General features: G+C 31.5%; 1 protein-coding gene across 3 annotated transcripts in view; it reads left to right on the top strand.

The window, feature by feature from the left end:
* LOC129940048 (homeotic protein ultrabithorax-like) overlaps positions 1-21,920 on the top strand; it is a 215,830-nt gene extending 193,910 nt beyond the window's left edge. For 2 of the 3 annotated variants that reach the window (XM_056048273.1, XM_056048271.1), the window contains one exon: positions 21,391-21,920. In XM_056048273.1, coding sequence (XP_055904248.1) covers positions 21,391-21,689 — 299 coding nt within the window. In that variant the 3' untranslated portion in view covers positions 21,690-21,920. The remainder of the gene's footprint in view (positions 1-21,390) is intronic. The other variant, XM_056048272.1, reaches the window with a different exon arrangement.
* The last annotated feature ends 771 nt before the right edge of the window (positions 21,921-22,691 follow it).

The raw sequence follows: 22,691 nt of genomic DNA, 5'->3' as shown, positions 1-22,691 counted from the left end.
ACACTAACGAAACATAAAAGAACTAAATACGTTCCATGGTTCAAAAAAACTTGGAGTGTGCAAACATTTTGATAGTAATCACAATGTCCCTAGGTTGTAAATAATTTATAGTACCACGTTTATCACATAAACCCCCAAAGCTTTGAATGCACTAAAATGTATTATGTATAGCTAATTCTCCCCTTAACAGACGTTTCTCGCATCTTATGACAAATCTAAATTGCCAAAACTGTCTGCCTTGTTTTTATATTTGTCTTCATTTCCACCAATAGGCATAATAGCCACTATTTATATGTCCTGGTACATCATTAAAATCAATTCCGCCCAACTAAATAAATTCGAAAACTTTGTGTTTTTTTTTCTTCCTTCTTTTCGAAACCGACAGAAGGAAGAAAAACAAAAATCAAAAATGTCAAGAGGAAGGAAAAATGCCATATTATTGAGACAAAACGCCTCCAACAATAATAAATATTCTTATTCCCTTTCATTTGATTTCCAGCAACTATACGAAGTACATATAGACACAAGTTTATTATAGTAACTTCATCTGTACGAACGTAGATATGTTTCTAAATTCTTAGGGAAAAAAAGAAATGATAGTTTTTGGTTAAATGAAGTATGAAATTGAAAATGTACGCCTGCATATGACATAATACTGACACTATACACAAATCGTATAGTAGTAGTAGTAAAAAGTATAAGACATTTAGACCAACCAAAAAGATACGTATCTTAAAGATATTCTTCTTTTATATTTTTGGTTCGACTTCGAATATATAAAGTAGAAAAGTTTTCTATATACGATAAATATCTTTGACATTCGTTTTAGAAATTACAGATACCTATCCTTTGCATTAATAAATCACAATAAACTAACTTATGGCGACGCGTCTTCAACCCTCCTATAAGTCCTTAAATCAGCACATGGGAACATTTTCAACTTAAATTAAGATGTCAAGTTATAGAAATATTGTCGAAAACTATCAAAAAGACAAAAATATAAGGATATTTTTCTAGATAAGACAATAAAGCAAGACTTAAGAAAAAACCGTCAATAAAATATCTAAATCTGGAATCGCCAAGTGGATTTTTATAAATATAATTTTGATTGCGTTTACACTTAATTGGATATAGCAAAACTGGCATTCATATTAATTACTTCAGAAGAATCAGAATGCCTTCAGCATTAAAAAATGCAGAAGTACCTAAAGCCGTGTTGGAATAATCACTGTAAATTGCAGAAGGCGATTTGACGCGCCTCCTTTTTATCACAAGAATCAATGCTTTTTAATTGTTTTTTAAGTTTATTACCTATTTTCCTTTTAATTCTTGTTTCTTCATTCGCACACTTACACATTTTACAGAAAAATGTTATTATAAATATACAAAAATGTATCTTCGTACGTACATTCATAGCAAAACAATATAACATTTATACTGGGATATATATAGTGGATACAGATAAAGAGATCCTTTTTTTTTATAAATGGTGGTATGGATGGATGGATGTGTATATCTATGTGTAGAGACGGCGGCATTGGTAACAGTGGGGTTGCAATGGTTCTTGGGGAATAATGTGCATAAATTTGCCCAACAACTGTTGGTAAAAGATACGGTCTTAATATTGTAGATACAGAGAAGAAGAAGACGACGAGGAAAAGTCTTCTGATTCCTTCTTTACACCGCACCGCAGAAGAGGAATGAATCTTTCTTTGGGAAAAAGAAAATCGTTCGATATATAGTGAAATGGCCGCACTTTTTTTCTCGTTACTTTTTTTGTACGTACTCAGCCCCCCTCTCCCCCTTCTTTTCAGTACGACTCTTCTTCTTTTTTTTCTTTCTTTTAAATAAAATGGAAATTATAGTTTGAGGGCAGAGGATGCGGTGGAATTTGGAGAGAAAAAAATAAAAAAAAAAAAATACCAGAAGTGGGCTTCTCATTTTGGAAACACCCAATACAAGTCGCAGCTGGATTTATGTCATGGTTTTAATTGGCTTCCCTCGAAAACCCATCAGCAAAGCAAGCAAGCGAGCTCCCTTACTTTATATTTATATACATACATTAATTTTTCTGGCTTTATACTTCGACTGTATAATGTAGGTAAGTGTACCCACTGCAACTCTCTTTCTGGTGGTGGCGGTGGTGTACGGAGTGCCTCCCTTCTATGGGCACTTAACTTGAAATAAAGTTTGGGTTTTTGCTATTTTAGCCAATGTTTTTTTTTCTCAAACACTTTCTTTCACTCCTCCATACCTTGAGTTTTCTTTTTCTTATTTTTTTTTCTTAAGGACTAAATGTGGTGTTTATGGGTGATTTTTTTCAGTTATTTTTTCTCTTTTTATTTTAAAAGAAAAAAATCAAGAAGACAAAAAAAGGGTTAAAAGAAAGTCTGCTAGAGCAAGTGTTGCTGTATACCTTCTTTACATATATAGGGAAAGAAAAACCTTTGATTTAACTATATATTGTTGTATAGGTTCACTATCTTATCCGAGTTTGGTTTGTTATGTCTTGGGCGCAATAAAATTAAACAATAAAGGGAGTAATTAAAATGAAGTTTAAAAGGAGTTAAGCCTTAGGTGGTGGGATTGTAATTACGGAATAACAGAAAAGGGTAGCAAATAAATCACCAAGTATCACCCTTTTTCGGATTTTAAAATAACGTGGAACATATTTTTCTTCTTTTTTTCAACGGAGATTTCTACGTTTTCTAGTTGGTATTTTTTTTATGAGAAGGGTTGTGCCAAGAAGTCAAAGTGTCATAGATCAAGAGATGGCGTGCAGTTTTTTTTTAATGAAATGATGTTTTAAGGTTCTTTAAGTCTTAGAAATGTTCATAGATTGAGACTATACACAATTTTGGATGTTTTTTTTTTTCATTGTGATGAAGAAGATTTGCAGTTTAAATTGAAAAACGATATCACCAAAATGGCTGACACGGCTACGGTTTCAGCAAAATATAGCTTTCATAAAATTTTTCATAACTAATTCGTACATTTTCGGATGCATGTACTCAATTAATTCACGAACCTCATCACAAAGATGTTAAATTTTTTAAGGGAGAAAAAATGGAAAGGGATTAAACTACAAGATCCTGGTGGCGAATTGTGATCACCTTTTCCCAAAAAAACACTCAGGAAACATTTCTTGTTAAATTGCGATTGCTTAATTGTAATATTAGAAAAAGATATACATACATGTTGTGTGACGTAGTAGTTTAAAATGTTTAACAAATCTTGTGATATAAATATCTCTTTCGTTATAATTTTATATAGATTAAAAAAATGTGAAAACAAAATTTGTGTCACATTCGTCACATCCCATATGATGTAAGTTCAAATAATTTCAATAAAAGTCCAGGTTTACATAATTATTCTGACTATAATTCTTGTAAAGTCTCGTTTTATTGATTAATTTATGTGACATCAGACGTTTTATATCAAAGAAATTTATAAAGTTACACACATGTTTTATTTATTTTCAAAATATTTCTTAATTGGAACTAGCTTGTTTTATGTTTTTCAAGATTTTGTGTTTTTATTCAAAAATTCAAAAACAACAGCAATTTAAAACCAAAATAGAAACCACTTAAATAGAGGACTTCAACATAAGCTACCTTTTACACATACATAAAACAAAAATGTCGACTATCCTGGTTATTCGATTGTCACTACCACTTGTCGTTTGAATATAATTCAAAAAATAGAAACAAATTAAAAATGGAAATAAATTTTCCCTCGAAAAATTGAAATTGGAAAATAACAACCAATAAACACCCCTCACTTAAAAAATGACAAAATAGACAACAGTATAATGTCAATATAGTAGAAGCAACATATGGCGCGTCTATATATGAAGGTCGAATATTTTTTAGATTCATTTTTAAGGACCTTGTCGTCGCCCTTTAACAATTAATATTGATAAAAGATGCCATCATGTGGTAAAAACTGTGTTTTTTTTAGCTCAGCACATGGACACCAAAGAAAACATCTCTCCTAAAAAACACTTCTCTATATAGAATGTAGACATATTCATATTTGTATGAAATACAAACCTTGCCAAGTGGACAAACATTTTCATCTTTTCTTAGATACTATGTATATGAGTATAGAGGTAGACGATAGAGTATCTTTACATAAATATATCTGAGAATTTCCAGTGAATTATGATGTATGCGTGACACCTCCTATTTCCCTGTATGATAATATGCATTAATAAAATAGATTTATTAAAACGAATAATTTTCTTTTTCCCTTGTCAGTATTCATTTTTCGATTCCGGTATTTCTTTGTCTCCATGTCATACTCTATATAGTATCTATATACAAAATATATACACACACAGTGGAAGGAATGTACCTAATAAATCTTCTCGAAGAGGGATTCACCATCATGATGTAGGATGCTTTATAATGTCATCTGAATTTTATATGAACGTATAACGAAACATATACTATCAGATACCTATATAAAGATGCGCCATCCTAAAATATTAAAAATAGGTGGTGTAAGGATAGACAAAGGCACATACGTTTTTGTAGCTCAAGTGTTTGACTCATAGATTTGAATGTCTTATACTATAATAGTGTTTACTTGCGTGTGTGCTACCAAAAATAAAATGTTACACGTTGGATTTTATGATTGCCACGCTTTCTATATAGATACATATTTATTTATAATTGTATCTTTTTGAGTATCAAAATGTGCTTTGAAGTTCAAAACTTCATCATCTCTTGGGATGATCTTGATAATTATTCCAGAAAACTTCATTGTAAAAACATTTGAAGATAACATATGCCTATAAGAATATTAACGCTAGACATGTTTCTTTGTACTTATAATATCATTCTTTGAATTTTTAACGACATTAAAAGAAAAACATATACTAGTCTGCTTGAATATGGATTTTCTTTCTTAAAAAAAACGAAGTTATTTTCAAAGTTTATGAAAAAGTTTCAAGCCGTGATAAAGTTTTCATTTTTTAAAAGACTGTTTTTTTTTTGTGTCTTTCTTGTTTTTTTTTTTGTCTTCCTACCCTACCCTCTACCTTCTTTCTTACTTCGAACCCCCCTAATTCTTTGTATTTTTTGAAGACCATAAAATTGAAAAGTTTCCATAGCACTGACTGAGCAAATATATGCTAGTAATATATTTTTGTTTGGCTTGAACGATGATGGCAAGTTTTATATTACAAAGGAAAAAGAAGAATATTTTTTTAGCTTTTTTATTATTTTTAATTTTACGTTACGACAATTTGAATAAGTGTCTTTGGGAATTTAGAAACTGCTATATTCATTGTCAGTTGGGTACAGCCAGCAAGCGGGAAAAACTTTAGTATAAACTTCTTTGAAAAAAAAAAATAACAAAAAAACACAAGATGAGAATATGAAGTTAAATTAAGTTTGTTCTTTTGAGTGATTATGGTAGGTATTTTTTTGAAGAAGGTACATATAAAAACCTTTAAAATATAGATACTTTGTTTTTTTCAAACTTTCCTTTCTAACACCTAATGGAATATTAATTTTTGTGTTTATAAATTTAAAAGGGATTTTTTATATTTTATTTTATTTAAGGTAAAACACTCGAAATTTATTTTTGAGTAGAAACAAAATTATAATGAATGAAATGTTTTATTTGTAATCATAATATTTGCATTAAGAAATACTTGTTAAGAAATTTAATTTGATATGATAATTCATAATGGTATTATTTTTAGCAGAATCAGAGCGCCAATATTATGGGTGTTTCGTTCACCTTCCCCATTAAATTAAAGCCTGCTTTTGAACCATGAAATTTCTTAAATTTTAAATATTATTGATTTCAAGAGATAAGTAACTTTTTGGCCTAAAAAATGTCACTATTTAAGATTAATCCAAAACTTTTCTACATAGAGCACGTAAATCGGTAGAGACATCAGTTAAACAATCTTATTTCATCTTTTACTACTGGGTTATCCATTTTCCGGTTTCAAAAATAAATATAAATAAAACCCGTATAAAATATTTTGTTTCACGATATTTCTTTTTTATTATAAAGACTAAACCTTGACACAATGTTTAAAATACAACATCTTTTAAATGACCTCCACGAGAATAGTAGCAAGCTTCCATTCTTTTGAGGTAATTTTTGACCACTTTTCGACACATATTGGGCGGTATCTCAGACATAACTAAACGAATTTTGGTTTTTGAGTGCTTAAGGGTTCAGAGTTAATCTGCATAAACACCGTCAAATCGCATTATCTTGGTGGCCAGTTGATATCGCCAAGACAAGAAATTACGCGGCCAGGAAATTACTTTTGCATTTAAGCCATATTCGCTTGAGTTGTTTCTCATGTGGCACCGTTTTGTTGTAACCACATATTCTCCAAATTGTATATCCTTTAATAGCAGGCAAACAAAAGTGGGTTATCATATGACGGTGAAAGTCGTTCTATCGTCGTTTTCGAAGATAACCAAAGAGCGCACCAAACAGCCCTATATTGTGGATATAATGACCTTTCTTCAATTAATTGAGGATTTTCAGAACCCCAAACACGACCATTTTGTTTATTAACATACACTTCGAGGCAGAAATGTGCTTCGTCGCTGAAGAAAAGTTTGTTCAAAAAATCGCAGTTCACAGCCTGTTGTTCGAAAACCCATGCGACGTATCTTAAACGTTGTGAATGGTCAGCTGGCGTCAGATGTGTGATCTGAACTTTATTTTGGTTTAGGTGTAGATGCAAATGCAAACACTATAATGTGCCTTAAGACAGTCCTAATTCCTGAGAACGACCAGAAATCGACAAATTCGGGTCTTCGGCAAACACTTTCAATTAAATCAGCGGTACTAACAAAACGATGATGCACAGGCGCAGGTCTTACAATATCTGTGACCAATCCAGTTTCTTCAAATTTCTTCACAATTTTGCCAATTGCGTAGTTGGGCGATTATGTCAACCATGATCTCCTCATGAAGCACGATATGTGTCAGTTGCAGAATCACCATTTTTGTAATAGCTTTCAACAATTTGTATGCGTCGTGCGATAGTTAAGCTATCCATTTTAGTAAATTTCAGACTTTCAACTAAAAAAAATGGTGTAATAACTTAGTTCGACACATGTCAAATTCCAGTGCTATACTCTTAAGACTCTTAGGGCTATTGGATAGCCCGATACTAAAAGACGAAATAAAAATGTTTAACTAATTTCTCTACCAATTAATGTGCTCAACACTCTCTTCAATACCTTAAGGTGAGTTAAAAAAAACTATGCATTAGTCCTAAATGCATTTCCTTTAACCAAATCGTAAATACAAAACTGTACCACTCTGGCGTATACGCACTTTTTTGGTACTATTTTTTCACAAATCTTCCTCCATTTTAGTTACAAACATGTTCTTTTGGTTTTCAAATTTATCCTACCACCTACTTAAAAATAATATTAATTCCACCATTTTGTATTTAAACTTTGGTTTTATAGAAGCAATGTGTAAGCAGAAATACGTTTCCGCCATTTTATTATTGGTCTTATAAAACACTTTTCTTAAGAATTTTTTAATAAAAATGTCATGAACTTAGAAGCAATTTAAATATTTTCTTCATTTTGTATCAAACCAAATTAATTCTAAAAATTCATAATCTATAAATAAGTTTCTAAAAACAAGATATTACTAATTTTATAATTTTTATGTTAATCATTTGATAATAATAATTTTTTTCAAACCTTAAAGAATATTTTAAATTATTTGTTTTCTTCATTAAAATGATCAATTTTGTCTTAAGATTTATTTTCACATTTTTTTTTGTCAAGTTCAAAGATTCAAAAAATAAAAAAAAATAATACAAAACAAGATTTAAAAAATATATTAATCAAGCTTTTTTCAAAGTCTTTCTTTATTTAAGTAGAATACAAAAACAAAAAACAAACTTCACACATCTTTCCACTTAATATAAAAATTAAAATTTAAAAGAAAAAAATATTCTTCTGATTAATTGCTTGAACATAAATTAACATTCTCATTCATTTCCAAATGAATAAAACAAAAATCCCACTACAAAATAAAACACAGAATATTCAAAAAATATAAACGCGATATTAAGTTATTAATAAATGTTAATGGGTTCTCTACATTTTTATATAAAAATAAAAAAAAAACTCAAAATTAATCCCAAATGAAGCCATCTTAAGTTTGGTCGACTATTCTTTTCATGTTTTGTTCCTCCTTTTTTTTTTCTTCTGTTTTGTTGGTCGTCGTCCATTTAATTATCTCGTTTGTTGGTTCTTTTTTTTTGTTTTCTTTTAAGTTCCCAAGCGAATTGAAATAAGAATGGGGGGGGAAGCGATTCATTGTATTTCGTTGACAGAATTTGATTTATTAGCTTGACATTTGGTAATAAATTACAACTGGTCTGGTTGAATATTTATATTTTTTTTTATTTTTATTTGGTATTTCGTTGTGTTTATTATATTTTTCTTTGTATAAAAACAAACATTTTGGTTAAGAAAAAAAAAACTAAATAAATTTAAAAATGAATGAATCTTCATCATTTATATAAACCGCACCATTTTCAATTATATGACCGAAATAAAAATACAAAAATTCCGCCACTTAGATACATCACCGAATAAAAATCACGAAATAAATCCTGATCAATCATTTGCGATAAAATGTTGTGTAAAGGTGTATAGTCTACATTTAAGAAACAACCAATCTTTTTATTATGTAGCATGGCAATCGATTCAGGACTTCAATTTGCACAGTCATTATGCTTCAAGCAAGAGCAAACAATGACCAAAGACTATTAAAGGCCACGTTGAAGATGGCGATGTTTTATAGTGAATCAAAATGCCTTAAGCTATTAAACGTATACAATTTATAATACAGCCAGAGTCCAGAGTCAGTGCAGTAAAAACAGATCGGGTTTTGAGTACAAGTTTGGTGTGTGCGAGTATTTTGTGTTGTATTGGCCCTTTAGGACAAATGTGCAAGGATAATGATATAAAATGTTTTACGCTGCATATTAAATACATATGACTTCTTAAGAAAAACAAAATTAACAACGAAGGATACAAAATGACATGTTGGAAAAAACATAATACAAATAGTAATGAACTTAAAAATGGTTTTGCAAATAACCTTCCCAACAAGCTCCACCTATTTACTATTGTTTTGTTACTGGGCTTTGGCATTGTAACTTGGTAATAATAATCCTATTAACTTTTATTATACTTTAAAATAAAAACTCAACAAAAAAAACACATCCATCGTTCAAGTTGCTACATTTTTACAAATTCTTTTAAGTGTCAAATTGTGCTTTTGAATGCTACCAATTTATGACAATTTTATATGTAAAACTTCGGTGCTATAAAAAGCCCTATTCTGCTATTCACTTAGATCGTATATTAGATTCACCCATTCGATCCTCTTTCACACTACCTTTGCAGTTTGCTATCCATCGGGTGAACTACATTATCCCAAATCAACTTGACGTTTACTTAAACAGCTGTTTATATGGCAATCTTGAGAATGTTGGTAAATTGTTTTGATTCATTAAAAATTAAGTTTAATTAATTCACTTAAAAGGAATTATTTTTTTAATTTGTGTTATTTTTGGAAATGTACAGTAGAGAAGAAAGAAAATCCTCAATTAAAGAGCTTCAGAAAAATGTTAGAAAGTGTCGTTCTTCCCCTTAAAATGTTAACAATCTTTTTCTTATAAACAAATATTCTAAATAAGGAAATAAATTAGTTTATATTTACATTTTGCTAACAACAATTCACAAACCAGACATCAAGTGAAAAATCCACTAAATTTCCTAAGCTGATCTGAATTGTGTAGAATGAATGCGTTCACGTGAATAGAGGAATACCGCGCAGTATTACCGACGTTACCGACATACATAGATTACTTTGAATGAATAGTAGAATAGTGATGAATAGGGCTGTTCGATAACCGTTCATTCAACAAACAAAAATGTCGTCAGCTGTAAAATGTTTTTTTAAGTACTGGCAATAATTTGACAAACTTATTTAAACATCTTTTTTGCTTAAAACTTTTTATAAAAATATCATCACAAATAAATTGTGGTATGATTTGAATATTTTAAAAAATTAGTACAAAGCAGAAACAAAAAAATTTCAAACTTTGAAAAACATAAAAATTCTTTAGAAGTCAACTGATATTTTGAATCAAAAATATAAGTTCAATTCATAAGTTTTTGGTGTATCAGTTTCTTCAAAAATAAAATACCTACTAAAAACTGTATTTAAAGGCACTTGATATTAGAATTTTGCTAGGTGTTCGAAAATTTTCAGCTTAAACTTTCTAAGCTGAAACTTAAATTGAAGTATCAAGTCAGAAATTGTAATTTAAGAACGGAAAAACATTTTGTTTCAATATTTTGAACTTAATACGTGAAACTAAGTGCCTTCTGGGCCTCCCTATCAAGTGCCCTGTTTTTAAGATTTTGGAATCTTACCACACTTGAAAAAATTACTGTCCGCGTAAATTTTAGTTGGAAAAATCTATTATCAAGGAACTTGTTCAAATGACTGCAATATTTGTATTAGATCCTGAATTTTGTAAGTATTAGTATGAACCTTACCAATACTTTTATTCTAATAAACGCCTACAGTTTCAAATAGTATAACGATGATATTTGGCTTGATTAAAGATGCAATACAAAAATCATTACCTGTCTAAAGCTACAATGGAACTTCACCTTTTTCATCCCAATGGAACTCTTTTTTTTTTGTTTTATTTTATTATAATTCGGCAAAAAAAAGTAAGAAAGATCGAATAAGAAAAGGTAAAGAATAAACAGAATAAAAACAAAAATAAAAAAGGAAGCTAAAAGCCATTGGTGGTAATCAAGATAAACGATTTCACCGTTCGACTGCGCGTACTGAATACGTGACTGATTTTAAACATTTTTCGCTAATTTATTATTTGATCCCATGGATGGTCTTATGTATGAATTTTCCCTTTTTAGTCCCTTTAGTTTTGTGTTGCTTTAAGTTGTGCCTTTTTTTGTATGTGTGTTAACACTGAAGGACGGACATTCTTCAACCATTTTGGCCTTTTTTTGTTGTTGTTGGTTTCATATTTTGTTCCTGGTTTCCTCTAAAAATTTAACTTTGGAATTTTTAATGTTTTCTTTGATTTTGATAAGAATAAGAAGAAAAACAAATAACCGTCATCCATCTTGTTTTTTCTTATTAAATGGACCGTTTCAGGATAAGATACTTTTTTTTTGCGCATCAATATTAAGTATATAGGATGTATAATTCTTAAGTCAAGTGCAAGGGTATGCATTTATTATAAAAGGCATATTTACACATAAATTGAAGTTAAAAGAAAAAAAGGAAGAATTTACAAAATAAAAATAATAATAAAGAAAAATACATTGAAGACAAAAATAATAAAAGATCTCGTACCGTGATCGTGATCATGTTTTCTGATGATGTACGCTGGCTACGTTTGGATGCTCAACCATAAGAGCGGTCGTTAACGCGTCTTTGGTCGGTTTATAATTTTATGCTCTATCTTAATGTAGATGTATGTGAGTTTCTGTGTAAATCGTTGTTTTTGTATAGGTTTGATTACACACACAAAAAAACACATACCTATACGTACCTATTTTCCATTGCGGGCCTTAAAAACAGTGACATTGATTTATTGATCAAGTTAAATGATTTATATGATCAAGTTCAATTCCGATTATGGCTGAAAACATGTTGTTGTAATATTTTGTTTTTGTTTTTTGTGGAGTTTGTTGTTGTTTATTTTTCAAAGTTATTTCTGCTGCCAATGATGTTGCTGGATGATGACGATGGCAATGGTGATGGTGATGCGTCCAAATGGCGTGTTCTTATGAGAAACTAGTTGTGAAATTGGTTATGTACCCATAGCTATCAACCTATTCAAACAAAGCATGTAGTTGCAACATCAACATGAAATAAGGAATTTTAAATTATATCGATCCATGGTAACCACTTTAAATGGATGCAATGTGATGTGAGCGCGGTACGATGTTGAAAGTTAAACAGAAAAAGTTTAACAGAAAAAAAAATGACCGATGGGCAGTAAAGTGGTTAATAAATTGTTACTTAAGTAGAAGATTGCCAGTTATGAGAAAAATAACTGATTTTCTTGTGTAAATAGATCAAGGTGCTCAATTATAGACACATGTATTGTATAGATACAAATGGATAGATACGTTTTGCAGATGGAATAGTTTTTCTATCTTTAGGATGAAATGTTGTTAACATGTTGCTAAAGAATTTTATTTCTTTGAGGATGAACACAACTTAATTGGCTCTTACTTCGATATGTTGTGAGGTCAGCTTTTAAAAAACAGAAGCTTATATTCAAAAAACTGCAATTATCTCCCAATTTAAAATATTTAGATAGGTACGAAAATCAAAAAACAATCCTACAACAATTATTTATATACACCACCACCGGCCATCACACTTGCCATAAACCACAATAAACACAAATTATACAGATTCAAAACTGGTATGGGTAGTTTTATAAAAGGTCTTTGTATATCACGAGGTCTCCCAATAGACTCATTATTTATTTTCTATTCATTTATTGCACCATGGTCGATGTGATGTGGTCAGAAAATTACACCCCTTTTTCCCACATACTCGCACACTATACAATGTCCGTGTACTGTAAAGGTACAAAACAAGTAACTAACTTCAACCATAAGACTCGATACTGCATTTTCCTTTTGGCCGTGTTTACAATTCCTTTTTTGCCAAAAAGGAAATAAAGAGTCTGGTATATATAAGTTTGTATCCTTGTGTATATTATTTTCGTCATTGCAGAGACTTTTTCCCAATAATAATGTCCCCGAAGAAAATAAAACCAATTAAATTCTGATTGTTGTCGTCCACCCTTGAAAAGTGTGCAAAAAGGTACATAATATAGTTAGTATAGGCTTGACTCGTGCAGTCTATGACTCAATTGATTTTTGCTTCCTCAGCTTCAAAAGGAAGAAAATATACAGTGTAGGCATTATATCTTAATGGAATAACACACGACTTAGAAATACAATTCAATTCAATACTGCTTCTTCCTTGTACTTTATTTAGAAGTATTAATGAGTTTTGGCAAATGATTTTATTGGTAAGGTAGTTATCTTGTTTGACGGTTTTAGTGTAGATATTCGATTAAAAAACGTTTAAATGACTTATGTCGTATAAAGAGATGCATTTTAGAACTTTAAAAGTAAAATAATTCAAATATTTACAGTATTTTAATTCAAATTCAAGCTATTAGACTAGTTTAAAAAATATATGACCTATGTTTTATACCAATTACAATAATTCTACCAATGTATTTTTTTATTTAAACTCTTTATATCTTATACCAATTAGATAGGCAGGTAGAAATGGCGATCTCAAGGCAACTTAGCCTGAGATACAATTAGCGCTGTAGTGCGCCGTTTTGATACCAAAAACTCGTTTGACCTTAAATTGAAAGGGATAGATTGATAGAGAAGCTTCATAGCAATTGTGTTAGAGCCATTTTGTCGCATTGAGAAAAAAGATTAGGTCTCTAATCTTTGTCTCAGATAGCTCATCAAGTTATTGAAAGATTGCTTTTCCAAAGTATTTCATCCTAGTGTTTGCCAAAGCAGGACATTTGCAGAGAAAATGGATTATCGTTTCACTTTCTCTTTGGGCACTACAGCTTTGGCAAAAGGTGTTGTAAGAGATACCCAACTTCTCTGCATGAACTCCCATAGGCCAATGTCCGGTACAAACCGCAATAATCCTGGCTATGTCTTGCCTTGGCCTGCATAGAAGATCGTTTGTACGGGTTTTGTTATAGGTGCGCCATATCTTCCTAGATATAATGCAGTTATGTAAATTGCTCCACCTTCGGTTTGATTCAATTTGGTAGATAGAAAAGATTTTACCCTTCATACCACCAAGAGGAATGTTAACCATTTCCGCAAGTGAGCTATGAAGGGCCGATCCTTGCCTGACTAGCTCGTCAGCCACAATGGCCCGGAACCCAGATCAGGGTGACACCGAGATTAACATTTAGGCTCGCAAGCTCATCGCGACATTGCATCAGTTCATCAGTTCAGCCTGAAAAGTCAAAAAACCTAAAGGTTTTGGCTACATTTAGGGACTCAGAAAAGATCCCAGAACCAACTCCGCACTCCATCTTTGAGCCGTCAGTAAAGATGGTTGTGTCGAAACCTATCGACACGATGTCATCCTCCCAATCTTAAAACCTTAAAACCCTTACTAAGGTTCAAAGTGGGAGTGCAGTAGTCAGTGTCTACCGAGATAATATCTGAGGGAATCAATTTCGTAGTGTTGCTGTGACCATAAGGTTTTGACAACCAGCTATTTGATTCCTTCATCCTAAAAGACCTGCAGGAAACTATGTATTTAATTAAAAGGTTGATTGGTAGAAGATCCAAAATAACGTTTAAGGCGTCCGTTGGGCAAGAACGCATGGCCCCTGTGGTGCCCACGCAAGCTGTTCTCTTATACCAACTATCATGTGTTTTTTGCCAGTTACTACTTTTTACTACAAACTTTCAATGAAATAGAGCATGTTTGATGTATACCAATCATACCAAAAATTCCTTTAAAGAGTCAGAAAATGTTCTTATGCTGTGATTTAGAGCTTTCAAGCATTTTTCGTGAAAGTTGTAATAGAGAAAGTAGAACCCACTTAAAGCTGCTAAACCATGACCACTAAAAGTTCTCTAGTCAAATTACGTCAATTAACATTCGCTAATTTAATGTTTGTAAGCATTTTATGACATTTTTTCAAACTTGTATAACGTACCAAAATAAATGAACTACGTATCGCAAAAATTTGTAGAAAATTAGGGCCTAGCGACTTACAATTTTCAGTCAGTAGAAAACTAGAACCTAGTGGCTTACAACTTTCAACCATTTCGGCGTGTGAGTAATATCAGTGATGTGAATTAAGTAGCTGACATAAAAATATCAAAACAGAAAGTTGGGTAAGAAAAAATTGTTTAAAAGTTCATAATATCACAATTTACTTATATTAACATTTAAAAACATCTCATTAGAGATACGTTCAATAACTCTGGGTACATTATACACTTTTCTTTTATTTAAATTTAGTTTTCTGTCAATGAACACTTGTTTAACGTATTTTTGTATATATGCCTTCATATAATTTAAAAGCAAAGAAAGAAGTCGATAAAGCAGATCACAAATGTACCATGTGAAAAGGCAAATAAAAAAATACAGAGAGAATGATAAAAAAAAGAAATAAACAAAACAAAAAAAAAGAACAACAACAAAAACATTTCCCTTTGGCATAAGCCCCTAAAGCACCAACAGCACATAAATTGAAAAACCAAACACATGTGAAACATTTACAATCACACATACCTACATCCAAAAACTCTCACACTAATATACATAAATAGAATGAACAAAAACATATATTAGTCCTTTATATGTATATATAGATACGTAGTTGGTACATGTAATTTAATCTATAGATACTTTAATAGAACGATACATCACATTGGCGACATATAACATGGAGTAAACGTGTGATTTATTATCCTTGTCGTATGGTGGAATTTGCCCAAGACGAATTAGGGTACGAATTTACCCTACAATATATAGTGTATATATATCACAACTACATTCATAGAGAACTAGGACTTTCACAAGGAGTGGAGTAGAATAGGTATACCTATCAAACTCTGGGAATTCTTTTGCTCTTCATGTACACCATACTCCCTTTTTGGCTTGTGTTTGGTTTATTCCCATCCCCCTCGCCCCCTCCCTCTTCAAACTCTTCTGTCAAGGAAAAGCCGGCATACACATAAAACTTTTTTTAGGAAAATCCCTCAAAAAAGTGAAGATACTTTTGCTACTCTCTGCTATCAAGAAACTCAACTGGGGCCAGGCAGTTCTATACTCCAAACATCACCCTCCTCCTTCTTCTTTCGTTTGCTTCTCGCCCACCTTCTATATAGAGATGATGGTATAAAAAGAACACATAGTTTGTATGTGCGTATACATAAATATACATATATATATGTCTTTAAAATAAAGAACAAGAACGAAAATTTAGACACTCAGCAAACTGAGTCAAATAAAGAAAAACAAGGAACAGAAAAACATCACCCTACCCGACATAACAAAAAAAAAAAACACCAACCCCCTCCCCCCCTATATCACAACATCAGACACACAATTACCCCAGGGAATGGAAATGTGCTGAACAGCATCGAGTTGGATGGTAGGCTATAGGTATATATACGATTTAGATATTCCTAGGTACTAGTATCATCAGACAGAGCGCAAGCAAGCTGTTTAGCTCCTTATTTTCTGATGGTTGTGTTTTGCTCCTATACTTATACTATGGCTTTTCCGAAAAATGCACAAAGAACCTGAAAGTTGCTGTAGAGATATTCCTTTGGGCACATCTGTGAAGAAGGATCACTCCCTTTACTCATACTTATACTCTAAAGCTCACCCAAAATAAAAAGAAAAACCCGTATAGTAACACAACAAAGAAAAACAAAAATATTTCACCCAACCCCACTCAAGGAAAGCTGGAAAATTCAAAAAAAGTTAAAACTTTTCTTGGATATTTTTTTATTTAACTTTTTTTTTTGAAAACGTGCTGCCTCTTCGCCGTCGTCTTCGTTTTCGACGTCGCGTCGTTCGTTGACTTGAATTCTCATATATCTTTCAGGAGCAAAGCTCACCGTTGTGCATAAATACTCTTGGGCTGGTAAAATGAAACAAAATAAAAAATAGAAACTTTCTGCTTCTTCAAAGGTTTTTTCGTTTTAGCTGTTTTTTGTCTTCCACTTAAGCCATTTTTAATGAAAACGACGGGGTAACTCGCGCTGCTGTTTAGTTATAGCTTATAGCTCCAACCAAGCAACGAATTATTGTTGTGACAAATTCTACGCAGCGCGTGAAAAACTCGCACGAAAATGCAAGAGTATGTGTTAGAAAAGGTATGGAGGTTTGTGAGCAAGGCCACACACAAAAATAAGTAAACCAAGAGGCAGGACTTTACCTGAGAGTTATAATAAAACACGCGACTCAAGGAGAGTAAATTTATTTTCTATGCCTTTGTACTTTGGGGTTGTAAAATATATCTATAGTTTGGTAGAGCAAATATCTAATAAAAATACGGAAGAAGAAACACCATCGTAAGGTTAACCGTTTTCTTCCCTGTTTAAGCATCTTTCCCCTGGGCTGGTTGGTTCTTTCTTTGTACAAAAAGCAGAGGATAAATCTTTCTTTTTTTGGGCAGGGAGCGATCTTTTTTTGAAAAAAGCTAATAATTTCACTTACGTCTTGAAAATTTTGTATATTAGGAGTTATTGAAATTATTGATTCGAAGAAAATGAAGGGAAATCTTACCAAATATATTTTTAATTTTTCAGTACAAACTTCAGTAGAGATTCCTAAAATGAAGCATAACATTAACCAAAGATTTTAATTGCTTATTCGTTAACCATAACCACCTCTTCAAGAGATACCTAATTAAAAAGGTATTTTTTTTCAAGAAAATGGTGATGAATTTATGAAAGAAATGACAGTTTTCAATTTTTAAAACTTTTTAGATACAAACTAATAAGGTGGCGCAATAGTCCTTTAAGAACTAAGGTCTTAGGCCTTACAACTCTGAAATATTCCTGAGTACGAGTTATGTTGTCAGGGATAAAGGGGACTCAGTTTTAAGTCGATTCCGAACGTCTAATTTGAGAAAAGGAGTTTTCATGGCAAGATTTACTTTTGAAGTATTTGTTAATCCTTCGCAAGAGGCAATACCCGTGAAAAAACTTCAGGTGGCACAGACAGGGTATGAACCCTTGACTCCTAGCATTACAGTCTAATGCACTTTTTAGATACAACAAATCTTAAAAATCCAAAGTTATGAGTGCTCAAGAAAATACAAGGTCTTGGAGTTTTCTCCACTCCCTTATCCAAATAAAATATTTTACATAGTTTAGAAGATCCTTAAGTTCCAAAATTTTATTCCGAATTGTTTTTACTCAAAAATTGCAAAATTTTGGACCGACCGAATTGTTTTTAAGAAACCGAAATAAGCAACAATTCTAAAACTATTAGTTCTATTTGGTGCTCTAAGATCCTATAGGTCAGCTAATTTTCTTTTGCTATAATTGTCAGGTCGCAAAAGATCTCTTCCAATTTAATCTACTAAAGATACATCTTAATCGTTCTATTTTAATCTTCAAAATGTTTTCACGTGTATTTTGTGCATTATTATAAAGAATAACCATAGGGTATTAAAGTAAAAGGTTTTATTTTGATATCAGAAAAAAAATATCACTTTTATACCAGAACCATATTTTTCCATCGAATTTTTGTTGAGCAATTTTGAATCGATTATGGAACATTGACACTGATCTTATCTTTCACATGTGGTTCCAAAGAAAAGAGGTTAAGTTGTCAAATCTCAGTATCCAATTGTGATTTTTTTTTATATAAAAAATAGGAAACTTGTTTTGAAGAACTGCTATTGTTTTACTGCTTAAGTGAGTTTAGTTCCAGTTTTGGTAATGACGTTATTTTTAACTGTCCAATATACAACGATTACAGTTCTTCAAAACAAAACCTCTTATTGTTTGTAGTAGATCCCACATATCTCTTTATCTAAATTAGAACTTCATAAATTGTAAAGTTTTGACATCAAGATCATTAACCCTATAATAAAATACCTTTATCTTTATACCCATTCCCGAAATAAAAATCTCATTATGCTACTGTATGAAATTGTTGCACACTATCAACCTTTTGTGCTTAAGGCTTAAAAGTTGAATTATTAACTGACAAAAAACTAAAAAGAAAACAAAATCAAGCAACTAATTGCATGGCTCAGCAATAATGCTTGATGATCACCGACACCGACGACGACGTTCAATGACTCAAAAAGGATGTTCATAAAAAGGTACAACAAAAATGTCTAACCAATCATCCTTAAGATCATCGACCAGGAAAACAAAAACAAAAATGTAGGTACCCTTCGTATAAGGAAATCCAAAAAAGAACTGTAAGGCTTAAGGATCTGTCGAAAAAAAAACTCTCTAAGAAGACAAATTTTCTCTTGAAACTCTTGTTATTCGCCTTTGAATAATTTATATTCTACATAATATGGAGCAAGAACTTTAATAAAAAACAAAAATAAACCTATCAGCATGATGGGCTCTGGCCTTAAAACAAAACTCTTTTTTCTTATATGATAATGCCCACCACTTTAACCGTGCGGTCACCGTCATATCGCCATGCTTCGCGTTCGTTCTTCCAAAGCATCTTTTCCTTCCTTTCTGTCGAAGTCCCCATATCATCTCCCAAATAAAAATCCCACTAACCAGGAGCTTGCGATGGAAGAAAAAAACTTTTTTCAAAACATCCTGACGCACATACCCGACCTGGTACCCATTCGCATGGTTTTGGTATAGGTTTGTTAGCTAGAGGTATGTTAGCTGATGCTGCTGCTGATGATGATGATGGTCAAGAACCTTTTTGGTTTCACTGATGGCCATCTCTTTTTTGCTTCTTCATGCAGCGTGTCGTCGTCGTCGTAGTCGTTTTAAACTATGTAACCGACCATTATAGAAGGACTCCTTCGTTAGTTCACCGTTCACCGCTTCTGCTGGTCATCTTCGCCTTCGCCTCCGATACGATGGTTGCTTGCACAAAGTTTTATAAAAGAAACCTGTTGGAATTTTCAAAATAATAATAATAAAAAAGAAAAAGAAAACAACATCAAGTACTAAGCGAGGAAAACATGCTGATATACCTATATACTTAGTGCCCCCATATCGCCCTGGCACACAGCATCACCTTATATTGAGGACTTACTTACTCCTTACGGATAATACCCCCATCGTGTGGCACAAGAGCATAGGTTTAGAGAGGAGCATTTAAGGAACTCGTCCACCCAATTATTTTCGATTTTTCTTTTCGATGTTAAGTAAGAAGAAAAAGAAGAGAAAAATAAAAACCAAAAAAAAGGAAACGTCCTAACCGACAGCATAGTAAATATTTTCTCTCCTCCTATCACGTGGTAACCATATCTACATGTATAAAGAGTTTAATACTGCATGCAACAAAGTGGTATGTCCTTTTTTCGAGGTAAAAATGTTTCTCTCCCGAAAATCAAAGAACAAAAAATTATTCATGACCATATCAAGAGAGTTAGGTCGCTGCCTGCTTCATACTTGGCCGAAAAGAAGACTACAGCGAGGATGTTGTTGCACCACAAGGAGAAGGAGTATAGAGTACTCGATCGAAGCACCATCACCTTCCATTCCTTACCACCATCACCATGTATCCGTAAATCTATACAAGAAGGTTTTTTGACTGCACACACGAGGTATAAAGGTAATTCTTCTTAACTTTGGCAAGAACCGAATCAAACAAAAACAACAACAACATCAAAAAACATATTACCAAAAGAACACCCTTTTCGTCCTCCGAATTCCTGAATTGATGATGTTTTTTTTTTTCGTTAGTCAATTCGAGGCTTTGCTGCGCTGGCTGGATGCTGCAAAGCTACATATAGCCAGAACAGCGCTCACTCACCTGTTTGGCTGGTTTGTGTTGCTGGAATTCATGCATCATATTATTGCCTCCAGGCTGTTGCAATAATCGCTTTATGTTGTGTAGAGTAAATGCATATACTCGTATATTGTGTGTCCAGAAGAGAGGAAAAGGGTATTGGTATAGTAGAGGTGCGAGCTTGCTTTAATGTTTCGAGAGGAGGCTTGAGGATTCGTTATTTTTTCGCGTGGAAAATGCCAATTTGATTGGCTACCGCGATAATGAATTGCCAGCGCGGCATATGAAAAGTTTTATTTTTTCTGTTTCTGTTTTAATCAGAAACATAAAAAGCAGAAAAAGAAATATTGTAAAATACTTTATGTCGGCTTTTGCTGATGATGCGGTGTGTAGCGCGATGGATTTTGTTATGAGAGTGTATCTTGATGGAAATAAATTCTTCAAATAGGTAAACAATCGATTTGATTGTCCAATGGCGGCGGTGGCGATGGCGGCAACCGACGACGATGTCTATAGTTTTTTAGTATAAGTTCGATATCCGATGCCAAATTTAATTGCGAATATGATAAGTTTGATTAATTGGCTGCTAATACAGGTTCTTAAAGAAGAAATATTTACTTTTAATTTGAGCGCAATGATGACGATTAGTTTTAAAGTGAAATATTAACTTTAATTTTGAAAAGAAAATAATTTGAATAATAGATACAAATTTGATAGTATTTTTCAGATACAAATGTTTGCCAATTTTCTTCTACTCTTTTTTTTAACTTTTTCTTAATTATTTCTTTAATAATAAAACTAATGAATATTTTATTATCTTTTCATTTATAGGTACAAATGGCCTCCGAAGACGCGGTAGACAAACCTATACCCGCTATCAAACCCTCGAATTAGAAAAAGAATTCCACACAAATCACTATCTCACCCGACGACGAAGAATCGAAATGGCACATGCCCTCTGCCTAACAGAACGACAAATTAAAATCTGGTTCCAAAATCGACGAATGAAATTGAAAAAAGAAATTCAAGCAATCAAAGAATTAAACGAACAAGAAAAACAAGCGCAAGCACAAAAAGCAGCGGCCGCAGCAGCAGCAGCGGCGCAAGCGCAAATATCGGATCACAACTAGGAAAAAATCTTTGTTTTTAATTATAAGCATAATAATAGTTATTACGATAAACAATAAAAAATAATAAAACAATTTTTAATTTAGTATTTAATTTAGTGTTCTTTTTTTTTGCTTTTTCTTTTCTAATTATTTTTAAATTTGTTTGTTTATTGATTTATAAAATAAAGAAAAATATGTATAAAATATTTTTTTTTTCAATTTTTATTTAGTGGTTAAAATAATTTTTGAAATTTTCTTTAATTAATTTTAATTTAATTTTGAATATATAAATAAATATAAGTTATCTATATTATATTAAATTCTGTTGATATGAATTTGAAATGTAAAAAAAACATAAATAATTTAATAAAGAAATAAATATAATTTACAAAAAAAAATATTAAAAATTAGTTTAGATGAAAAGAATTTATTAAAAATTAAATTAAACAAATAGTTTTGTTGGCAAAATCCTTAAAGAAAGAAAAACAAAAACGGATTTCATATGTTTGATGATGATCTCTAAAGTATTTAAATTTAAAAAACAAGCAAAATACTAATTTGTTTTTTAGTTGACAAAATGTTGGCCTTTTATAGCTTTAAAGCAGTAGTAGTAAAAATGAGGAATGACATCTTTCCTTCTTACTTGAAGAAACTCCTTCGTTCTGCTTTAATAAAAAACATTGATTTTCTTTAAACTGACTTCATTTGTAAGTCCTTAAAAATGTTTTGTTTAGAACAATTTAATTTAAGTTTAACACTTTTTTTTAATAAATTTTGTGCAATAATTTTGTTTGTATTTTTTTCTGTTGTCAAACACAACAGCTCTTGTTTCTTGTATAAATAATTTTTTTAAAAGACATTAATTGTTAACGTTGAAAAATATTAAAAACTAAAACAAAAAAACATTCTTATGAACTGAATTTTTAAAACACTATTTTGAATTGTTTTTTTTTTTCCTAAAATTGATTTCTTAATTGTATTTAGTTTACAATCTATTTTCTAACAAAAAAAAGTTCAATAAAA

Source organism: Eupeodes corollae, chromosome 1 (assembly GCF_945859685.1).
Source record: "Eupeodes corollae chromosome 1, idEupCoro1.1, whole genome shotgun sequence".
Taxonomy (NCBI): Eukaryota; Metazoa; Arthropoda; class Insecta; order Diptera; family Syrphidae; genus Eupeodes; species Eupeodes corollae.
Note: the sequence above shows the minus strand (reverse complement) of the source record. Positions and strands in the feature narration are given on the sequence as shown.